Source organism: Labrus bergylta, chromosome 8 (genome assembly GCF_963930695.1).
Source record: "Labrus bergylta chromosome 8, fLabBer1.1, whole genome shotgun sequence".
Lineage (NCBI taxonomy): Eukaryota > Metazoa > Chordata > Actinopteri > Labriformes > Labridae > Labrus > Labrus bergylta.
The window spans coordinates 9,272,956-9,294,993 of NC_089202.1; the positions used below are offsets into that span (position 1 = coordinate 9,272,956).

Below are 22,038 nucleotides of genomic sequence, written 5' to 3' on the forward strand. Positions count from 1 at the left end.
CCTGAAAATTAGAAATGCAGTCGACATAACCCCATTTAGAGAAAGTGTTTTCTGCTCATGCACTCCCTCTTATTGTGCATTTTTTTGTACGTCAGAACACATAAATATTTTTTTTTTTTTACTTTTTCTTATGAAATTAGATTTCCCCTTATCAGATAAAGTCTAAATGTGTTTCTTATCACAAACTTGCCAGTAACTTTAGATGTAGTTCTAAATGTATTATGGTTGTCTTCCTTAAATAATTTTAATTCATTTTGGAAAGAAAAAAGACCCAATCTAAACAATCCTAGACCATGTGCTTTGGGAATTTCCCCAATTAAACCCACTACTAAACAGAAATCTGTTTCACACTTTAAAAACAAGACCTAGCTATAAATTTGACTGACATACATTTACATTTCATTAAATTACTTTAGTCCTTAGACAAATGGGGAGGAATCCAATAGACACAGAGAAAGGCCCCAGTCCTCAGGTCTGTGAGGTTTCTTTAGCTATCTTGATTCTCACAACCAACTTTCAAACTTGTTATCTCTAACCTGGGACGGTGCCAATTCTAATATATAAATAAATGGCCTTTTCATACCAAGCCAATGGATGCTTAGCTTGCTTTCTAGCTTTTCCTGAAGTGCCCCAAATTTTTTTAAACAAGACCATCAAAAAAATATTTTCTGTAGACTTTACTTGATATTTGAATCAATCAACCCAAATTTCTCTAAAAAGTTACACCGTTAGTTTATGAAAGGATAATCCCGTATGAATGTCTCAAACCTCTGTACAAGATGATCATATCAAAAACACAACTCATACAGAAAAAAAAAAAACAGAGGAAAATATAACAGAACATTTCTCAAGTATCTTTAGTCCATCCATGACAGTCATAGAAAATACGAAGATAAAACTGACATTTGAAATTTTACATTTGTCAAAAATAAGGACTAAAAACTATTAAAAAAAACAGTAAAACATAAAGATGACCATGCTTGATCAAAAACTTGAGTCTTTATCAAAGACATTCTATAAACATTAAATCCAATCATGTTTGTATATATCTTTGATTCAGAATATCAATCAACTTTACACAATTTACAAACAATGTCAAGAAAACATGTGGTTACTTAAATGTATACAAAGTAACTTATTAAAACTTACGACTATACACAATGTAAAAGGGAACTTAGGAGAATATACCCTGTCAAAATGACATGAGCTAAGAGCTTGTAAGTATATAAGGGCCAAAAATACAAATTGGATAAGGGTAGTGATTACCAGCCCAGTTACACAATCAGATGTAAGGCATGAAAAAATAATTCAAGTAACTTTAGTTTCAGTAATTCAAAGGAAACACAAGATAGATGGTATATATAATAACCCGTTTTCTACTGAGAAGACCCAGCATGAGTCTGTTGATGTTCCTCCAATAAGTGAGGGAAAGCAAAGGCTTTGTCACATTCTGTGCATTCGTATACAACTTCGCCAACATGACTCTCTTGGTGCTGCTTAAGTAAAGAACCCTGGCTGAAAGACTTGTAGCACATATCACAGCGGTACTCTCCACCTTCTTTTTCAGCATGCAGTCTCATATGCAAAGATAGCTTCTCCGCTGAATCGAACTCAATCCGGCACTGGGTACATTTGAGTTTGTTTTCTGCCCACTGATCGCTACTTTGAGTGGTAAACTTTTCACTGTGCCTTCGCTCGTGCTGTTTAAGGTACCTTCTCAGGGCAAACCTTTTTCCACAAAGCTCACATTTGAACGGCTTGTTTTCTGTGTGTTGTTCATTTTGATGCCCCAAAAGACTTCTCTTTGAGGAGAATTGCATTGAGCAAACAACGCAATCATGTACATCCTCTCCGGTGACATCAACCTCCTCTTCCTCTCCTGCTGCTTGATGGTAGTTCATAGTGGATGTCATAGCTGATGGATTTGAGTCATTAGTCTGCTTCTCTCTTTGTTGCTGATGGGAACATTGGTGCTGGAGGAAAGCATTGCTTTCCAAAAAGCTCTTGCCACATTTTGTGCATTCAAATCCAGTGGCTGATGTCCGATGACTGCTCTCATGCTCTTTTAGCTTACTCTCAGAGGTAAAAGACATTTTACAAATTTTGCATTCAAATGTACCATCAGGATGCATGGGAAAATGATTAATCAATTCAGTGGCACTGGCAAAACACTGGTGACACACAGGACAAATGAAACCATGTGGACCTCCATCTTTCACTTCAATGTTGTGATCACTTTCTGCTGCAGTATTAACATGGCTCTTAGCATGGCTAAGGAAGTCCTTTGATGAAGAAAAACTGCTGTTGCATTGATTACATGGATATTCACAACTAGACCATGATATTTTATGGGTGGCCCTATGCTTTTTCAGGTGTGATGCATGGAGAAAATGTCTGTCGCATTCTGAACAAGAGTATTGTCGTTCTTTGGCTGCAATGCAACCATGCTCTGAAAGCTCCTCTGGGTCTCTGAAACGCTCACTGCAGACACCACAGCGGTATTTGAGTTCAGCAAGTGACACAGACTTTTCTTTTTCATCCCTTGAGACTGAAGGTACTTGAAGCGCTCTTGACTTAGAATGGCTTTTTCGATGCTCAGCTCTACTGCTCTTGGAGGGAAACACACGATTGCATATGTCACATGGGAAACTTTCTTCACGATGGGTGGTCATGTGTTCAGCCAACTGTGAAGGTCCTGTGAAGCTGAGGTGACACTTGGAACAACGGTATGGTCGGCTCTTTCCATGGGTATGCTTGTGTTTACGCAATGCAAAGAGAGATACAAAACCCCTGCCGCATAACTGACATTGAAATTCAGACTTGTGCATTCGTTGATGTTGCTGCAACTGGGATGCCTGAAAAAAACATCTACCACACTCTGCACATTCATGTGGTTTTTCACCCAGGTGACAACGCTGATGATCCTCAAGACTTTCTGATGTTGGGAAAGTCTTTCCGCACACATGGCACGGAAAGTACGGCGCCGAGTCTGAGTCACCATCTTCACAGCTGTTATTTTCATCCAAATCACTTCCGGCAGGTGTGCTAAGTTGGTTGCTGGGTTGTTTTTCATTACAGCTTTTGTTCTGTACATTACTCTGATGATCCATCAGCTCTTTTTGATGCCATGCTTTGTAATGTCTTGCCAATGATTTTTTGGCTGCATAGGCCTTGTTACAGAAACGACAAGTGTATGCATCCTCTGGATGGTCGTCTTTGTAATGATTACACAAAGATGGTCTTGTCAAAAACCTTTGACTACATAATTTGCAAGAATAACGTCTATTGGGGTCGTGACATTTTCTGTGGATTTCAAGCTCAGATTGGGAGTTAACAGCCATGGAGCAGTCAGGGCAAGAATAATTCTTAGCAGTGCCAAGATGGATCCTCATGTGTTTTTGGAGATTTCCTTGACTAGAGCACATCTTCCCACATTTAGTACATGCATTGCGCTTTTTCTCTTGTTCCTGTCTTCCGTGGTCTTCGAGGTGACTGATAAGCATTAAGCCATCTGAGAAGCTCTGATCACACTCTGAACATTGGTACTGCACAGTTTTCTTATCTTTACCCGAGTTGCCTTCAACCTGGTTTTCTTCTGATTTTTTCTGGGAGTCATCTATCAAATCTTCTTGACAGGAGGAGTGGGTCTGTAAAACACCAGTGCCAGGTGATTTGGAGAAATCTTTAAACACTAGAACAGAGTCATCAGGTGCAAAATCCATCTTTGCTTTCACGGGGACTTCCAACTGCCTTATGGAATTACTCCCTGAAATATGTGCAATTCTACATTTCCTGTAGTGATTGCGATGAAGGTTTTTATTCCAGAACCCTCTTTTACATATTTTACAGTTAAAAGGAAGCTCTGTCTTATGCACACGCTGATGAGCACTTAGTCCATTTTTACATGAAAATGACATGTCACACTCAGAGCATGAATATTGGTTGGACACCTCCAAATCAAGAGCTGCATCTAGTTTACAGATAACATTAGCACCATCACTTAACCCTTTGTCATAACTATCATCCAAAGGCTCTTCTTTGATGTTTGGAATATTTGACAGATGATGTTGTAGGGGAGCAGTAGACACTGGGGGTACTATTGTTTCCATCTTGTGTGCATTTAAAAAATGTTCTTGGAGCTGTGAAAATAGCAGAAAACGGGAACTACAATATGCACAGGAAAAGCCTTTTGGTTGGCTGTGAGAGGTTGACTGTTTGCTTTGGCCAACTGTTGACTCTGAAAAGTTTGGCTTTAGAGAGCAATGTTTTTTGTGATTTTCAAGTTTAACATGAGAGAAAAACCCTCCACATCCATCACAAAGCACTTTATTTTGGCCATGTTTCTTGCTGCACTTTGGGTAATGACGCTTCACATAATCCTTCCTTATAAATCTCTCACCACAATAAAGACAGGCATATGGCTTCTCTCCTGTGTGCAGGCGAGTGTGCATGTCTAACTGCGAAATGCATGCAAACGCACGGGGACAGTAACTACACATATGTCTGTTCCTTTTGTCAAAATATGGTTGGAACCTCTTAAGAACTCTAGTCTGCACCTCGAGTGGGGGGATTGTCAAGTTTTCAGTGGATGAATTAGTGCCTAGTGAAAATAAGACTTGTTTTGCTCTGGAGACTTTTCTGCATTTTCTCATCTTCAGATGCTTTTTCAAAGTTTTTGCATGAGAAAAAGCTGTGCAACAGTTTGGGCACTTGAATAATTTTGTGATATGGTACATAGTGTTATGTCGGGAAAGTTTAGACTGAGTTGGGAAGCTCCTTGAACAGACTGTGCAATCAAATGTCTCCTGCTTTTTAGCCAAATCAATGCCAAACTTATTTTGCCAACCCTTGCCAATATCATTTAAGCTGACTTTGGGAATACGGACTTCCAATCGCTGCTTTTTCCCTCTGCAACGAGTCTGATGCACTTTCAGATGATCGTACCTTGAATAGCAACTGTCGCAGGCTCTACAGCGATATGGTTTCACGTCATTGTGTGTCAAAATGTGACGTCTCAGGTTTCGTGGTTTCATGAAGGTCTTTGTGCAGAATTTGCACTTCAATTCAGTTTCAGCTTCTGCTTGGGGCTTCTGTGCTGTCTCTCTGAGAGTAGGAATGCTTGATGATTTTGTTGCAGCAACACTTATCGTCTCAGACCGCACCTTATCTCGAGTGCCATCACACAGAGCTTCATGCAGTGAGCACGGTTTACGACCTCGAAATCCTTTGCCGCAGAGTGAACATAAAAAGGGTTGCACACCGGTATGTGAGTAAAGGTGTCTTAAGAGTAAAGATCTGTACCTGAACATCTGTGCACAGTGGGAGCACTTAAACGGAAGCATCTTGTTTGCACTGGTCTGCGAAGGCCTTTTCTGGACTGTCTGTGTGATGCTTTTACTTGGAAAGGAAAAGACAGCACTGGTCTTTGTAGTATTCTCACAATTGTTCTTATGTCGTGTTAACTTTCTTGATTCAAAGTATTTCCCACATCTAGAGCATGGAGCAAGAGAGTCTGTCTTGTGGCCACTGTGATGTTTTATCAGGCGGGAATTGTCTTTTAACACCCGTGGACAATAGTCACACTGAAGAGATACCTTTGTTTTACTGCAAGGGTCCATTGAGACACGAAGTCTGGTTGGAGCATGCAAACACGTTTTATGGTGAACTGTAAGGGTGAATTTATGGAAAAACTCTTTCCCACAGTTTGTGCAGGAAAAGGGTTTGTCACCAGTATGTATGACCATATGGCGCAGCAAATAGCGGCGATGATTGAAATTACGCTTGCACAATGGACACTGGGTTGAAGAGGACATGTGTATTAAGAAATGTTTTCTTAGCAGGTTGGCATCATTAAATAGTTCTCTGCATAAGGAGCACTGTAGCCGTTTTGGAAGACTCTTCTCTTTCATGGAGTCCTGGGACAGCTGTGGTTTTATCAGCAATCTTTCTTCAAGCTGAGTTGTCTTTCCTTCTTGTTTTTTGTGGGTGCGTAGATGTTTCAGGAGATGTGCAGGATACTGGAACTCCATAGCGCAGTCTGGACATTTAAGCATTCCTCTTTTAATATGTGTGCTTCTGTGTTGGATCAGTTCCCCAATGGTTGGTAGAATCTTTCTGCAGACAGTGCACTGTATCCTTCTCTGGTGAACAGCTTTGTGACCGATCAGATAGGCATGCTTTTTGAATTTTTTTCCACATTCAAGACAGTGGTATGGTCTTTCACCTCTGTGAATGCGCTCATGATTCTTTAGTGACTGCAATGAGCCGAAAGATTTTCCACAAAAATTACAGCTCAGGGCAAGACTGCTAATGGTTTCAGTTGATTTCAAGTCATTTTTATTGTCTTCGTTCTTTGGACTACTTGAATTTGCTGGTTTAGACATGGTAGAAAACACAGATTTTCTGTACTTGGTAACTTTGCCTGTGAGTTTAGACAATTCATGTTTCTTCATGTGCTTGTACTTTCCAGAAGGATGGAAAAAAAATGCTGGACAAAGGCTACATTTGTAACCAGGCTTCTGTTCAGTTTCCGTTGACAGTGTTTTTGTCTCTTTTGCATTGGACTGTCTCGCCTGCTCAGTCTCCTTTTGCCTTGACATAGTCTCTTTTGAAAGCTGACTGAGATAGTCTCTGAGGCAAAATGAATTTATATGTCTGCACCGGTTTGATGATAAAGTGAAGGTAGCGTGGCACAAGGGACATCGGAATTTACCATCAATTTTACCCTTGCCACCAAATACAGAATCTTTGACACATTGACGTAAATGTCGATTCCTGTTGTATGTATACTTGAAAAGCCGTGGGCAAAGAGGACATTTGAAGTCCACGCTAGTCTCATTCTTCGGTGTTTGGCTTTTCTCAACGTTGAGTTTTGTAGTACAAAGACTTGACAAAACTTCAGATTTCTGCTTCCTGTGTTTGCTTAAAAAGTGTTTTCTGACCTGCTGTGGAGTCGAGAATGCTTTACCACATAATCTACACAGATTGTGTTTGTAAATGTCAACAAGCTTTACAAAACATTTGCGCAGTTTTGCAGAAGGCTCCTCCTGTGCCAAAGTCTTTGATGGTGATGATATAGTTGTGCCGATAACTGCATCTGAACTTTTCACTGGCAATTGTGGCATCCTGTATCTGCAGTTTCTACGCCTGTGTCTTTGTAGGGTACATGACTGTGAAAAATATGTTCCACATTCATTACACTTATAAGGTGTTTTTCCAGTGTGAGAGCGCATGTGTGAAATGTAATGAAGTCGTTTTGAAAACTTTAGTTGGCACCTATTGCATTTGTGAATGCCTTTTTTTCTGTCCTTCTGTAAACTTGAATCAGAGGAGAGCCCAGGGTTATCTGAAACACTTGTGCTTTTAGTTTCACCACACGAGTGCTTTTCCACTTGTTCATTTGTCATCAGGTAGAGGTTGCAAGTCTGGCAAAACTGAAAATCTTGCCCTGAATGGCAACAATGGTGGTGTTCTATTAGATGATCCACATTGTAGGTTGTGTGCTGGCAATTTGCACAATGAAAGGAGTTAACCATTCCATTGGGTGACTCTGACGTCTTCAATATTACAACAGGCTGCAGTTTTTTCTTTTGTGAAGAGGATTTAAGTTGAAGCACTTGTCCTTCAAAATGATTCATGCTGTTACCGTCAAGTCTGGCCAAAGCTTTGTCTCCATACTGACTGATGTCAAGTTTTGTTTCATCAGTGTCACATGATGAGTCCTCTCTTGACAGGGGTTCACCATACAACATTCCAAGCACTGGTGGTTCTTTTGTAGATGTATCCAACCCTTGAAAGGTTTCAGCAACATCTCCAATGAGACTTTCTGGTGCAGGTGCCACTGGCATGTGATCTAGAGACTGATGCTCATGAAGACAAGCAGCTGTAATTGTTTTCTCTGTTGCACTTGTCCTTTCCTCTTCAAGACAGGGAGCAATGTCTGTTTTTGAGTTATTTTTCTGTACACCTAAATCTATGCTATTAGAATCACCTTTTCTTAATTTGTCACCAATTTCAACCGATAGGCTGTCACAAGTGACACCAGCATTATTGTCATCTGGATCCAGAGGAGTATTAGTATTTGTCCTCACTGCAGCACTTGTCCACTCTTCATTTTGACAGGAATTTTCCTCTGTGCTGGCGCTACTTGACTGTGAGCAGAATTCTGTGTGACTTGCAATTGATTTCTCAACCTTTTCACTTACATGGCTAAACTGATTATCTGTCATTACAGTACAGCTCCCACAATCATTTTCCTCGGCTCTACTGTTGTAAGACTCATGCTCAGAATGCTGCAAACAGGATTCGGTATTGCTTTTCAAAGAACTGGTGCATTCCCTCACTTCATGAGTAAAATCTTGAGAATCAGGCACCTCCATGTCTGCTAGATCTAAAGATTGGGAGGTATTTGACTTCATGTCTTTGTCCTCACAGTTGGTCTCCTGGTTTTCATCTTGACCATCCTTGGAGTTAGGATTTGAGCATGTCTGCTCCTCAAAAATCCCAGTTTCCAATGTAACAGGTTTTTTCCTTTCCTCCCTTAGGACTTCACTTTCATGTAGCTGCTTCTCTGCCATGTCTCTATCTTGTCCCCTTGTGAGGTGGGAATTGTCCATTCCCACATTTTCTTGGCGGAGTGATTGCTTTGTTCCATTTTCATTTTCAGAAGCAGTCATGCTACTTAAAGAACTTGCTGGGATCTGCTCTTCAATTTTGCCATCTGGGTAATCCTTATTTCCATGAGTTGTGTTTTCAATGGCACTCATCCGGATGTGTGCCGTTTCCTCTTGTTTTTTCTCAATTTCACCGATTAGTTTTTGACAACAATCATTATCATTTCCATCCTCTACAGGCTCACCTCCTGTATTTGACATGTCCAAAGGAGAGGGCTTATCTTTTGATGCATTATTTTTTATTTTGTCTAAACTACTGATCTCGTCATGTGCATTCTGAACTGTTTGTTCTACTGTCTTCATGTTTGAAGGGCTTTTCCCATTGTTATTAGCTCCAGACATATGAGGAAACTGACTGTCATCCGGGATAGTCATATTTTCAGTATGAGGGAAAAGCCATTCGGATGAGCGGTGTTTACCAGCCTTGCCAATTTTAGGTTTTGGAACTGAACTACTTGTCACAAATTTACAAGAGGGCTTTGTTTCAATGTTATCTGCATCTGAGCAGCTACTAACATCTGAAAAGTTCTCAAAAAATGGTGTAGCTAGCATTCCACAGTCCTGATTTATTCCTTGTATGTCTGTTGCCACGGATGAAGGAAAAGATCCAGATGTTGACAGTCCATCTGTGGCAAAATCTGAGATGTCACTATTTGGCAAGTAATCTTTCTCCATTTGTCCGACATCAGCTTTCCACTGAGGTTCTTTGTAGTATCTTTGAAAAACACAGTCTGAACCAGAATTTGAATAACAGTTTGTGTTGAAGTTCGAGTTTGTTGCAGGGGCTTCATGTAAAGCCACTGTTTTAGAGAAGTCATGGTGTCCAAGGAAGTTTTCTATAGCCTCTGAAGGACTTCTTTCAGACTCTGTCCTCTTCAAAGTGGTTGGATCTGATGCTAAAGGTGGAGGATTATGGAAGTATGAATCCCACCCATTAGCCATTTTTTGCTCAAAGCTAGATCTTATTTTACACGATCCTGAAAACAAATAAAAGCACAGAATTATATGAAATATACTGTCCACATTATCAAACAAAAAATTATACAGAAATTGCAAAAATAATCTGACCTTTTCTTTGTGCAAAATCTTTCCAGGATTATGTGGGTTACATCGGAAAGGAAACCTAGAGAAAAATATGGATTAGTTGTATTATTGTTATGCGGCAAAAATATCTATTTTAAAGCAATTATTTCCAATATTTATTTGCCATAAATTTATCATTCTGTTGTATTTATGTGGAAAGTTTGTCCCTAAAAATCTCAAAGCCATGGTGTCAGATTCACCAGTTCTTGATAGGTTTACCAAGCACCAATTGATTCCAGAAAAAGGGTAAAACAATCTTGGATCAAGTCATTGCAAAGGAGCATGCAGGTGAGCACTTTGTGGCAAATTTGAAGCTTGATCCAAAGGCAATTGGACTGGATGAAGATCTTGAAGATGCTTCACCTCTCCTCCGAAAAGCTGCTTCAGTTCTAAAATATTTGGTGGATGGAGCTGGCCAGGGAAGACTGTTCTTTTGAAAGGGGTGTTAAATAAGCCATCTATGTAAAGGTCGAAAAACCATCCCTTAACCAAGGTGGTAGTCTGAGACACCATATTTCACCACACTACAATGCTGTTTTGAATTCTCTCCCAAAACAACTGAAGCCCCAGTCCCACCTTGGAACATGTGAGTCCAACAACCCACAGACGACTGGGGTGTTAACGACACTAGGCAAAACTAGGTTAACAACTCAGCTAAGAACTCTGATGTGAGTCATCCTTGAGGACCAACGAGGCTTAAATTTCTAGCTCGGCACAACAGATGTACAGATCTACAACCAGTCTAATTGCCTTTGGATCAAGATTCTAATTTACCATGACCTGGATGACTGCGAACCTACTGAAGCCCCGTTTCCACCAAGCTGTTCAGTTTGGTTCGTCACGGTATGGCACGCATTTTGTGGCGTTTCCACTATCAAAAGTCGGGAAAGGTCCCCAAATTACAGTCCTGTACCATCCTACTTTTAGCTACCCTTTTGTTGGGTGCCAAGTCTACCGATCCAATCCTAAAAACTGGAGCTTCCGGCATCCAGCTTACACGCCGCCTACCAAAAAAAGAGTACGGTAACTACGGTTGGGTATGGAAAAGCAAACAGGATCAGGCTTTACCAAACCAAACCAAACCAAACCAAACCGTACTGATCGATACTGGACCGCTTGGTGGAAACAGGCTTAAGACACTTTGTGGCAAAATATGCACTTATGAGGCATTGGTCTTAGGTAATTTTTGCTAGGCAGTAGTGGCAGTGTGGCGTGGACTACCTACTGCAAAGTTCATATCCTACACTATCCACTGTCCTGTCAAACAAAGACATAAAGCCCAGCAACGGTCATGTTGGATGATGCTACAGGCATCATAATCTGTGAAGAGAACAGGCACCAATGGCAGACAAGCAAATTCTGGTGTTCTCTGGCAAATGCCAATTGAGCTGAATGGTGCGGGGCTGTGAGCACAGGTCCCGCAACAGGATGAAGGCCATCATACACCCAGAGTCGGTTTCTGACAGTTTGGTCTGAAACATGCACACCAGTAGCCTGCAAGATTTCATTTGTTAGGGCTCTGGTAGTGCTTTCCTGTTCTTCCTTGCAGTAGGGCCAAGCAGATATTGGCCCTACTGCTTGGTTGATGCCCTTTTACGTCCATACTAACTCTCTTTGTATAGCTGCTGATCCCCTTGTTTCTCCTTTATTCTCTTGAGACTGGCTGTGAGACACAGTAAGGATTCTTGCAACCACACATACCAATGTGTCATTCTTGAGGAGCTGGAATACCTGTGCAACTTCATTGCCTTGTGCAACCAGTAACAATGAGGACACTAGCAGATCACAAAACTAGAGAAGAATCAGTCATAAAGTATAAGGAGAGACCAATTGTATGTGGCCACTACATGAAAAACCTTTTGGGGGATGGGGGTTTGTCTTTCTTTTGACTATCCATTGCACCTGTTGCCACTTTTCATTTGCCCTTGTTTCTCCTTTATTCTCTTGAGACTGGCTGTGAGACACAGTAAGGATTCTTGCAACCACACATACCAATGTGTCATTCTTGAGGAGCTGGAATACCTGTGCAACTTCATTGCCTTGTGCAACCAGTAACAATGAGGACACTAGCAGATCACAAAACTAGAGAAGAATCAGTCATAAAGTATAAGGAGAGACCAATTGTATGTGGCCACTACATGAAAAACCTTTTGGGGGATGGGGGTTTGTCTTTCTTTTGACTATCCATTGCACCTGTTGCCACTTTCATTTGAGGTTCAGTGACAAATAAGGGTTGTTCAGATGACCAATTCAAAATCTTTTAAAAACTTAATTTGAAAGCATGCATCAGGTTCATTAAAATGTAAGATTTGTATTCATGTTGGGTTTGTGTTTTTTAAAATGACATTTAAACTTTTTTTTTCAAAAGGTAAGACTAAATGGACCTAAAAATGTCAAGTGGTGTAACCACTGAACAATTAAGAATATTGAATATTTTATACATCTAGAGTATATGTAAGTGTACTCATGATTGTAATTACTTCATTTTAAAATAGCACAAGAAAATAGATTTTATTAGGACTATCCCTAAATTTATAAGTTATGCCTTTTTTCAATACTGAGCGGGACACAAAGCTGAAACCACCTCTGTTTTCTAATTAATTTTTGGCAAATTATGTGAAAATTGTTTAAAAAAAACATGTTATTTCACTGCAATAAAGGACTACTTTTATTCAAATTTAATTGTCCTGTATTTTATTATATTTTTTACAAGAAATACTGGTTACACCAATTAACGCAAACTAGTTACACCAACTGACCATACTGCTTCTACAGTCAAAGGCCATTGTTTCTTGAAGAAATTGTTGTTAGCTTCCTCCATTTAATGTTTGCTCCACCTTCCAAAGTGCACAGAATACCAGTACACTGAAGACAGTAATGTAGCACATTTGTCTTAAACACAGAATAGCATAAAAGTGAAGTGAATAGATGGGCCTTTTGGATAGGTCTCATAGATCAGCAAATTCTTACTGATACCTGATCTGGCTGTCTTAGCCAGGATCGGTGCACCCTTAATAAATTCATATCTTAAGTAAATTACAACATCTGACCAAAATCATCAGGGGGAATTCATTTCTTCAGTATTTGGAATAAACTCAAGGTACCTGTGCCCTAATCAAAGGATAACATACCCACAGGCAACACTTTACATCATGGCCATCACAGCACAAACAGCACTGCCACCTTCTATAGTACCAGACTTTGGCAAGCAAGCTCCAGGTAGTGACATGCTGATACTACCTACCCTACCACATGGCCCCTAATAGCCGACACATCTAAAATGCAACTACTTGTGCCAATATTACAGCATACATACACATATTAGATCATACATGTTTAAAGGTGCACTATGTAGATTTGGTGGTGAAATTTGAAAGTTGGAGAAGTGAAACAATTCTTTGATATATTTTTTAAACTGAATACACAAACTTTATTCAAAGTATAAAATGGGTCCCTGGAACTCTGTTTGGAGATATAAAGCTACCAGGAGAGTTACGCTTTCACTGTTGCGGGCCCACCACCATAACTTCTCCAGTAGCATTTTATCTTCAAACAGTGTCACAGGGACCAAATTTTCATCTGAGGACAGTTTGTGTTTAGAGTTATGATGGACATATACCACATAAACTGTAAATTTCTCCAACTTTCACACTTCTCTACCAAAACTACATAGTGCACCTTTATAAATGTAAGTAAATGGAACACAAATATGCAATTTGAAGCTAAACATTTACAAAATGCCAGGGTATTTTGTCCTAGACCCTTGATAAAAAGGTTGTGGATGGATAACCACTTTAATCAACATTAAAAAATACTGATATTTGACAAAAGTGGCCTCTAACAGAAAGGCTTGTCATAAATGTCAAATAGTGTAACCAGTTACACCATTTGACATTTCCACTTCAAATCAAATTTGACAGACATTATCATTGAGACCTATGTAAGCCCATTTCCTGGTGTGAACATTTCAAATCTAATTTTCAAAGTGAATACAAATTTTTATAATTATCATAAATTCTTAATGTTTTTCTGAGGTCATACCATTTGACATACCTGACCACGCCCTTAAAATGTCAAATTATCTCATGTTTAAAAGAGAGTTGCTAAACATGGCGTGCAGCAGTTAGGACCATCAGGGGTTCTTCTTTGTGATATAATTTCTTGTCACATGATCTGATGAATATATTAACAAAATGGCTCCTTCAATGGTGGTTACACCATGTTGACAATTTCGTACTTGACTGGGTGACACGATTTCCCTAAAATAATTATAATAATAAGAACAATGATGTTCCACTACTTTTATTTACTATTGAACAGTTCTATTGTAAGATTATGCCAGGCTAGTTCATAGGGTGTTATATGAAAATTTAACCTTTTTAAATCAAGTTTAATTCTTTGGTACAAAGTTTCAACGGTTACACCACTTTGACATTTTGGCCTAAATACCCCAAATATTCTCTAAAAATGTGTAATAAATATAAATTTTAGACTAGGTCCTTAAAACAAAGGATGAAAGCATGTCATCTGTGCATTTATTTTTTAGATTTTAAGCCTTTAAAAGTTAACTAAACCTTATCGACACAAAAAAATGAGCATCACGTCATTGACCCTTGAATCAAAGCAGGTGAATTTGATTCACATCAACTTGTACTCTCTGAATGGACAAATTTACTTTTAAGGTTTACCTGACTTGGTGTTATACAACGATGATTTAGGCAGTGTTCACAATTGACTTCTTTTTTTCAACTGCCAGCGCCTTTTTTTTTTTTTTTTTTTTTTTTACATACAACCCTATGGAAAAAGGAGAAATGACAACGACTGTTTGAAAAGCTGGAGCCTTTTCAAAAAGCACTGCGCCCGACGCCTTTTTCAGTTGAATTGTTTTAACTTTTCAGAATGGCGCCATGTGGCATAAAGCGCCTTTCTGACAGCTGACCAATCAGAACAAGTCGAGTAGGTGTGCATGTACCTTCCCTAGTAACCTACGTCCCTAGTTACCGGTGCCCAAAAAGATGAATGCACCCATAAACAGCGCATTGGCTGTTCAGGGGCATCCTCCTCAAACGCCAATGCAAATGGTTACACTGTATTTGCCATTTTACCAGCCAATGTCATCGGTAGAAAGCTATCTGATAGACGACCCAAACTTCCACGAGATATATATGCATTGCGTGTCCGCTCTGGTCCGTGCACCCTCATCCGTCAACATCCACCGGCTGCGTTCTCAGTCCGCAGCACGGAGAGCACAGCCAGACAACTGGAGTATGGAGACCTGCTGTAATTTTACAGATTCACTCACAACAACGTGAGATAACACGATGTACGTGGTATAAAACTCTAAACCATATTAACACTATAAACAAACACACATACGGTCGTTTTTCTGAACCATCAAAGTGGTTTATTCTGAAAATAAACCGGATGTTTTCATTTTGTATCGGTGTCTGACTTCTCATCCCGCTGGTTCTTTTCCGTGCTAAATTGAAGCGTCTGCTCTGGCACGGTTGCGCCGTAGGCTAGATCCCGCTGTTAAGGTTACAGAACACTCGCGTAGAAGCGCTCAAAGGGTGCTAAAGGCAGCTCTTTTTTCTTGAAATAATAAGTCAAGTGTGAACACTTCCTTAGTGATCCTTTGATTTTTTTTGAGCAGTACATAATTCAAAGCCATGGGGCCAGTCTGGCATCTCAAGCCTTCAAATTGCAAGGATTTTCAAAAGATATTTTACTCATTGGACTGACTGGATTATATTTTGGGCCTCACCAGTATCAAAAACAAATCCTTACCAATGCAGGAATCCTAATAATTTAAATCGTTACTTATGGCCATAATTGCTTGGATCTATTTTGTAAAAACAGGCTCACTCAGCAAAGGCAAACCTATTTAAACTCCAAGCTAGTATAGATAGTGGCAATTATTTAAAATTGAGAAATGTGCAATAATTTTGGAGCCCCTGTATTTCGTCATCATTTGATTCAGTGGCTTTACAGTAGAATGGTTTCTGAGTAGTTAAATAACTAGCAGTGAAAAAAATTAGCTCCAGATTTTAATTTTACTGGATGAATCCTTCATACATTTCTCTATTTTCCTTTTAAACAAGCATTGCTTAAGAAGGAAAACCAGAGAATACACAACAATTAAGTCATATTTAAAATAATTACCTGGTGTTCAAATGTCTGCTGGTAGCTAAATCTTCAAAGACATCAGTTCAGGTTACCTTTAAAATGGACAGAAATTCTTATTAGTACAACAGGAACTTATTTTGGGGTTTTCCCCGCACTATATATTTTTTAAAGCATCAGAAGATATTGCATCAGCCTACACAGAAATCAAGATGTACGCCCATTAAATACTTGCAACACAAGTAAACCCATTCAAGCATGGTCTTTAGATCTTGACAATCTGCACGTAAAAATCATTACGTTAATGCACATTATGGTATTGGTAATTTAGTTTAATGCAAACACTGCATTTAAAGAGACACACATACCAAAACGGAGCTTTCTGTCAGAGCTATGTAGCGGGTTTGACAAGGTTTTAATTTTGGGGTGCCAGTCAGAGTCAAGTCTGACAAATAATATTTAAATGCAAACAAAAAAAATTCTGCCAGAAACAGGGAAATAACAATTCCAACAGGTAATCGAGCCTGACAGCAACGAAGATTTTAACAAACGGCTATAACACGGACTTTCAAACACGCTCTATGCCGAGGTAACACTTCTCATTCACTGACTTTCTTCCAATGACTGTCTGCGCCGATCACCGGTGACTTGCACCTATACAAATGCCCTTCCTGGAGGACGGATTCAGACTTCGCGGGCACTGTGGCTGTTTTTCATTGGAGTGTGAGATGAATGTGGGTGGATGACGGAGGACGCAATGAATGGAGGTGTGTACAAAGATGATTCTGACTCTGCAGGCGTTACAGCTGGTTTACAGGGTCACAAACCTCTGTAGCTCGATTCATGTTATATTTTGACCAAAGCACAATGTTTCATTTAGACCACAGGAGACTGTTTTAAAAAAGGTAGAAAAGGGGTATAATGTCCTCTTTAAAGAGAAGAAGAAAAAGACGAACAACAGCCAATCATGTCGCAGGGATATGAGTAGGCAGGCTTACAGACGTTTGGAGCAGAATGGAAACACAGCCAAAATTTGCGATAGCGACACTGAAGGAAACGTTGCTCGAAGCGGGAGAAAACATTGTCGACAAGATGACAAGAAAGGACACTCCACTACCGGAGTTTAGAGACATTTTGGCTATTTACAGTCCGACAAAAAACAGAGTAAAGTGCTCTGTTAACTGTGCTGAAGACAGCGAAAACGGGCAACACCACAAACATTTACCCCCGTTTGAAACAATATGACCTGTTAGAACACATCGAAGGAAAGAAATTACCAAACGTCCCAAACGAGTATGCCGACTGCATTATTATAAACAGTCTATGGCGTAAAACCTCAGTAAGCACCGGGCCAGTAAGTGTGCCTCCACAGCAGCAAACTGTCATAGCGTTCTCCAGCTCCGTGCACTGAACTTATGATGGTGAAATGTCCCTGTTTAATTATAGTTTGTCATGTTCTGATAATGAATAATGAATAATGAAAGAAATAATGATTGACAATTATTATCGATATTACATTTTTTATCATGATAACATTTTATGTCATATCTTCCAGGCCTAGAACAAAACTTTAAATATTTTTTATACTCTGGTTATTTGCTGTGAAACTGAATGGCTGTTATATATATATATATATATATATATATATATATATTTTTTCTTACCACTGTAACTTTTGCTGCTTTGCTAAAATGCTCATGATGGATAGGCCAGTATTTGTAATATAGCAATAAGTAAGGTCTTTTACCTGCTTTTTGTAAAGTGTCTTGAGATAACACTTGTTATGAGTTGACGCTATACAAAATAAATTGAATTGAATTATAGTATATTGACCATTGTCATTTTCTATGATAGAGCAGCTTTTAGAAGCCACCTCTCGTGTATTTGCTTAACAGAACACAGGTTTCGGGTTAGTTTTTTCCTCCAAAGTCCAAAGCAGTACATGAAGCAGTAAAATCATGCTAGGGAAGGTATAAAAAAATAGTTAGAAACGTACACATAATATTAGCCCAAGACTAACATCCCAAGAGTGATCAGGAGTACTTATAAGAAGGCCAATCTATGCCCCTGACTCTCCTAGCATGAACTACTTTTTAAAAACCAAGGTTTCATTGCTATATTGAAAAAAGAAAAACAAGATGGACTGTACTTCATTCAGAACAGCAATAGTATGTGAAAAGCTATGATGTAGCAGAACTGTATCTGTACACCTAGCAACCTCCTTCTGTCATCTGAGCCTTTAAACCAGGCAGCACCTTCTTATTTTGTATATTTGTGAGTAAATTATTCCACAGTTACCAACTCAGTGTTTCCCATTAATTAACTAGACTTTGTACCTTTTCCTGCTCCTCTCTCTGCTGTCATGACTGTGAGCATCGCGGGGCACGCTGAGCTACACCAACATACAGTACACATACAGTGTACACACATACACACACACTTTCCCTTTTAGTGCAACAGCACAAAGTTGACCATAGACCGTACATATTAGGTCGGTTCAACTTTACTCTGTTCCCTCTCACTGTGTCTGCTGCTAACTTAACAATAGCAACATCATCTCACAGCCTGCTGAATTAATGAAGAGGGAAAAAACATATTTGATACAAACGTAATATTAAAATCTGACTATTATTACTACTGAAGGAAGAAGCCATACAGAGGAAAGTGAGGAGAAAATGAAGCAGTCAGCAGAGAGAGTGTTTTCTGCAGCTGGACTTACACTGTGCACATGACTTAGTCCTGATCACTATGTGCTCATTTAAAAAAAAAAACACATTAGATCATAGCTACATCAGTGTTTCCCCTACCATTATATTAGGGGGCGGCCCGCCCGCCAAATTAACTCATCACTGTTTAAACATGTACATGACAAAAACCAAAATAAATTTAGATTGGAAGATACAAAGCGTTGCAGAAAACCCTCAAATTGTCCATAAAGCATTGATCAGAATGTAGTGGAAGACATTTCTGGTGCTAAAAATGTTCTGGGGGAGACCTCCACCCAATAAAGACATTTATTAAATAGACTAAACTTATTAGCAGTGTGGTGCATTTAAAAACAATAATACAGGGAAATAAAAAGTATAAGTAAGTATAGGACAGCCAGAGACAGACAGGAAATTCTGCTCTCTCCTCTCAACAAAGTCCCGAGGCTAGATTTGAAACTCGCGGCCACTGCGATGAGGGCTAATCTAATAGTCTTCGTACATGGGGGTGTGTGAAATGACTGGTGCCAAGAAAGTGCCAGGTGCAAAATCCATACACTTCAGACACTTTTAGTATCAAAAAAGTTGTCTAAGGTCGAGGCTCTATTACAAATGTTAAAGAAGTTATGTTTAGCATTGGTGAGTATCACTTTAATAGATTCCACATTAGCACTGTAAAGAAGCTCCACCACAGAATCAAACAGCTGTATATATGTCCCAGCCTAGTGTATGATTTTACATAAGGATGCCAGTGACGGTGCTTTGTTTCAGCACCAGACCTGTCTGCAGCGCTGCTTGAACATTTCCATGGTGAGAGTGTTTGTGTCTGTCACTGATTGTCACAGAATTGTTGTTAAGAAATAAAATGTACAGTCAAAATAAACTTGCAGGCCAGTTACTGTTTGTTAGGTGAGACCTCAAATTGGACGTGTTTACTCTTTTTGGCACAGATTTGACAATTTGCATCATCTAAATGTTCTAAATTTAGCCAAAAATGAAGAGGTAAGAGGTAAGTTATATTCAGTGTAGGCATCAGTGCAGTTGCCCTCATGCTCCACGGTTGGCTTGTTAATACTGCTGGAACTCATTTTCGTGGTTACAACGGCAGCCCTACCATACAAACACATCGAAACACACAATGCTTTCCCAATTTGTTGTCACCCAATTTATGCAGACATTTTGACTCTTATCTGTTCTTAACTTTGCAGCTGTTACAATTCTGCATGCTCACTTTAAATGTAATATTTCAAAACGGTGGAATAGTAACAGTCAAGCTTTGAACAAGCTGTGTAAGAGAAGGTAAATGCATGCAGGCACTGATGAAATTTGGCTCCATACTGTTGAGAAGAATTTATGTACAGAGAAAAGATTTTAAAGGTTTTATGGATTATTATGACAAGATTTTGTGACATCACTAATGAGAGAGACTGTCCACGATATGCAGTTTTTTCTTACCACTGTAACTTTTGCTGCTTCGCTCAAGTGCTCATGATGGATAGGCCGGGTCTTTGTAACATAGCAATAAGTAAGGTCCTTTACCTGCTCTTTTGCAACATAACAATGAGTATGGTCTTTTTACCTGCTCTTTTGTAATGTTAAAAGACAAAGAGTAAGGTATTTTACCTGCTTTTTGTGAAGTGTCTTGAGATAACACTTGTTATGAGTTGATGCTATACAAATAAAAATTGAATGATTGATATGGAGGAGGGGGGTTCTTAGGAATTAAAATGTTTTTTTGCCCCTCTATCTACAGGATAGGCTCCACATCAATAGACATGGTCACTTCCAGATGTTTCACACAGGACGAGGATAATAATGATCATTATTGCATACACTATGTGACCACCTGGATGATGCTTGTTTGTCTGGTCTTCATTGTGTGTTTATAAGATGTTGCAGCCTGCACAGAGGACAAATGGGAAACGCCAGGATCAGCTTAACAAATAACAAACATAACCCTGCGGAACTTTGTGTGGTTACTGACTTGAACCACGTGTGACAATTTTACCCTGACGTGGATCGTTATTTTGTATTAAACTAGCTAGCTGGCTACCTCACTCACTATCACAATGCTAGCTAGCACTTAAACCCGACAGCTAATGGCTTCCCTTCAGCCGGTGTTAAGGAGGATTTCTTACCAGTTCAGTGCTCCGTGTTTCCCTTCCGTCCTTCCCCGCAAGATTGGGCTTTACGGGTTATCAGCTACATGGTCTTGGTTGTATTAATCACGTAGCAGACTGAAGCCTCGGGTTTCTCTACAGTAGTCTTCACGATGGCTTCCGCCTTCCCTGAGAGACCTCCTTTCTTTCTGGAGTCTGGACTCCTAGTCTTAAGTAGTCCTGGTTTTATCCTACAAGCTACAAAGCGTGTTGTTGTACTCCGGATACTGGCGCTAGGTTTTGTCCCCTCCCCATCACGCTAATATTACTTTGCGCATTTTCACACAATGTGCCCTGAATTGTACGTCCGTTATACAGCGGTGTAATAATTACAACCAATAACAAGGAGCCGTGAATCCGAGAGAGCCCGCCCCTTCGCGCTTTGTGAGCCCTGTTCCTGTCAGAGTCGAGCTTGGCGGGGCGGTAGGACGACTGCTTCCGGCCGACTGCACCGCGGTTGCCTCCTTGCTGCTGCAGCTGCTCCTGCCCTCCCTGTGTGCAGTGGTAGTCAGGTGCACTACTTGTGCCGACAGAAACCAGGTTGATCATGACAGTTCTCAGTGGGGAAGTGCTCCCATATGCAGATTCAGTACAACTGTGCTGATCTGCACAATCAACATTACTGGAGAACTCAGTCAAAACCTGCAAGACAAAGTGGACTCAATGTATTTGGTCCTTAAAGGGTTAATAGGTTTCTCACAACCATTTTGTGGACAGTATTTGCTACAAAATGGCGCCCTCCCTTTTTGTGCAGACCCACTGCAAGCCCCTTAGGCTAGGAGAAACCAGTTCTTATGGGAAAAAAATCACAGACATAGTTCCATAAGGAAAAAACATAAATGTGGACATAATGAGCACAAAGGACCTACTGACTTTACTTAAGTTATTCAATCTAAATTATTATCTTACTTCTTATACCCCCCCTCCCCCCCACTTTCATGCATTACTGGCTTAAAAAAACTAAATAATAATAAGAATAATAAGCAAATAACTCCCAAGTTTGCTTCATTGGGGCACTTCCCAGATATAGGATGTACTTAAAGGATGTTGTCCCTGCAAGTTCACATATCAATGGCCAGGTTATGACTGAAAGACTTTTTGAGGATGTGCCATTAGACCATGTTCTTAGCAGCCACACTTCTGGGCAACACAAAAACCTTGCTGTCCTATGGCACTGTGATATGCTAAGTGGAAGTATAAGGATACACTTTTGAAACTCCAGAAAGACCTTTGTGGTAACGCACTTAGTGCAGACAGAAGGTAGTGGATGTGTTCATGTGGAATGTGAAAAAAGAG

The 22,038-nt window shown here is 39.8% G+C and overlaps 1 protein-coding gene across 1 annotated transcript; it reads right to left on the reverse strand.

The window, feature by feature from the left end:
• Positions 1-662: 662 nt before the first annotated feature.
• On the reverse strand, positions 663-20,977 carry znf1035 (zinc finger protein 1035). Its single transcript, XM_065957511.1, has 4 exons — positions 20,722-20,977; positions 15,918-15,973; positions 9,741-9,795; positions 663-9,649 (listed from the first exon to the last, which is right to left on the reverse strand). Exon 4 carries the CDS (start codon positions 9,612-9,614, stop codon positions 1,377-1,379), a length of 8,238 nt encoding a protein of 2,745 aa, XP_065813583.1. The 5' UTR covers positions 9,615-9,649; positions 9,741-9,795; positions 15,918-15,973; positions 20,722-20,977; the 3' UTR covers positions 663-1,376.
• Between the last annotated feature and the right edge of the window lie 1,061 nt (positions 20,978-22,038).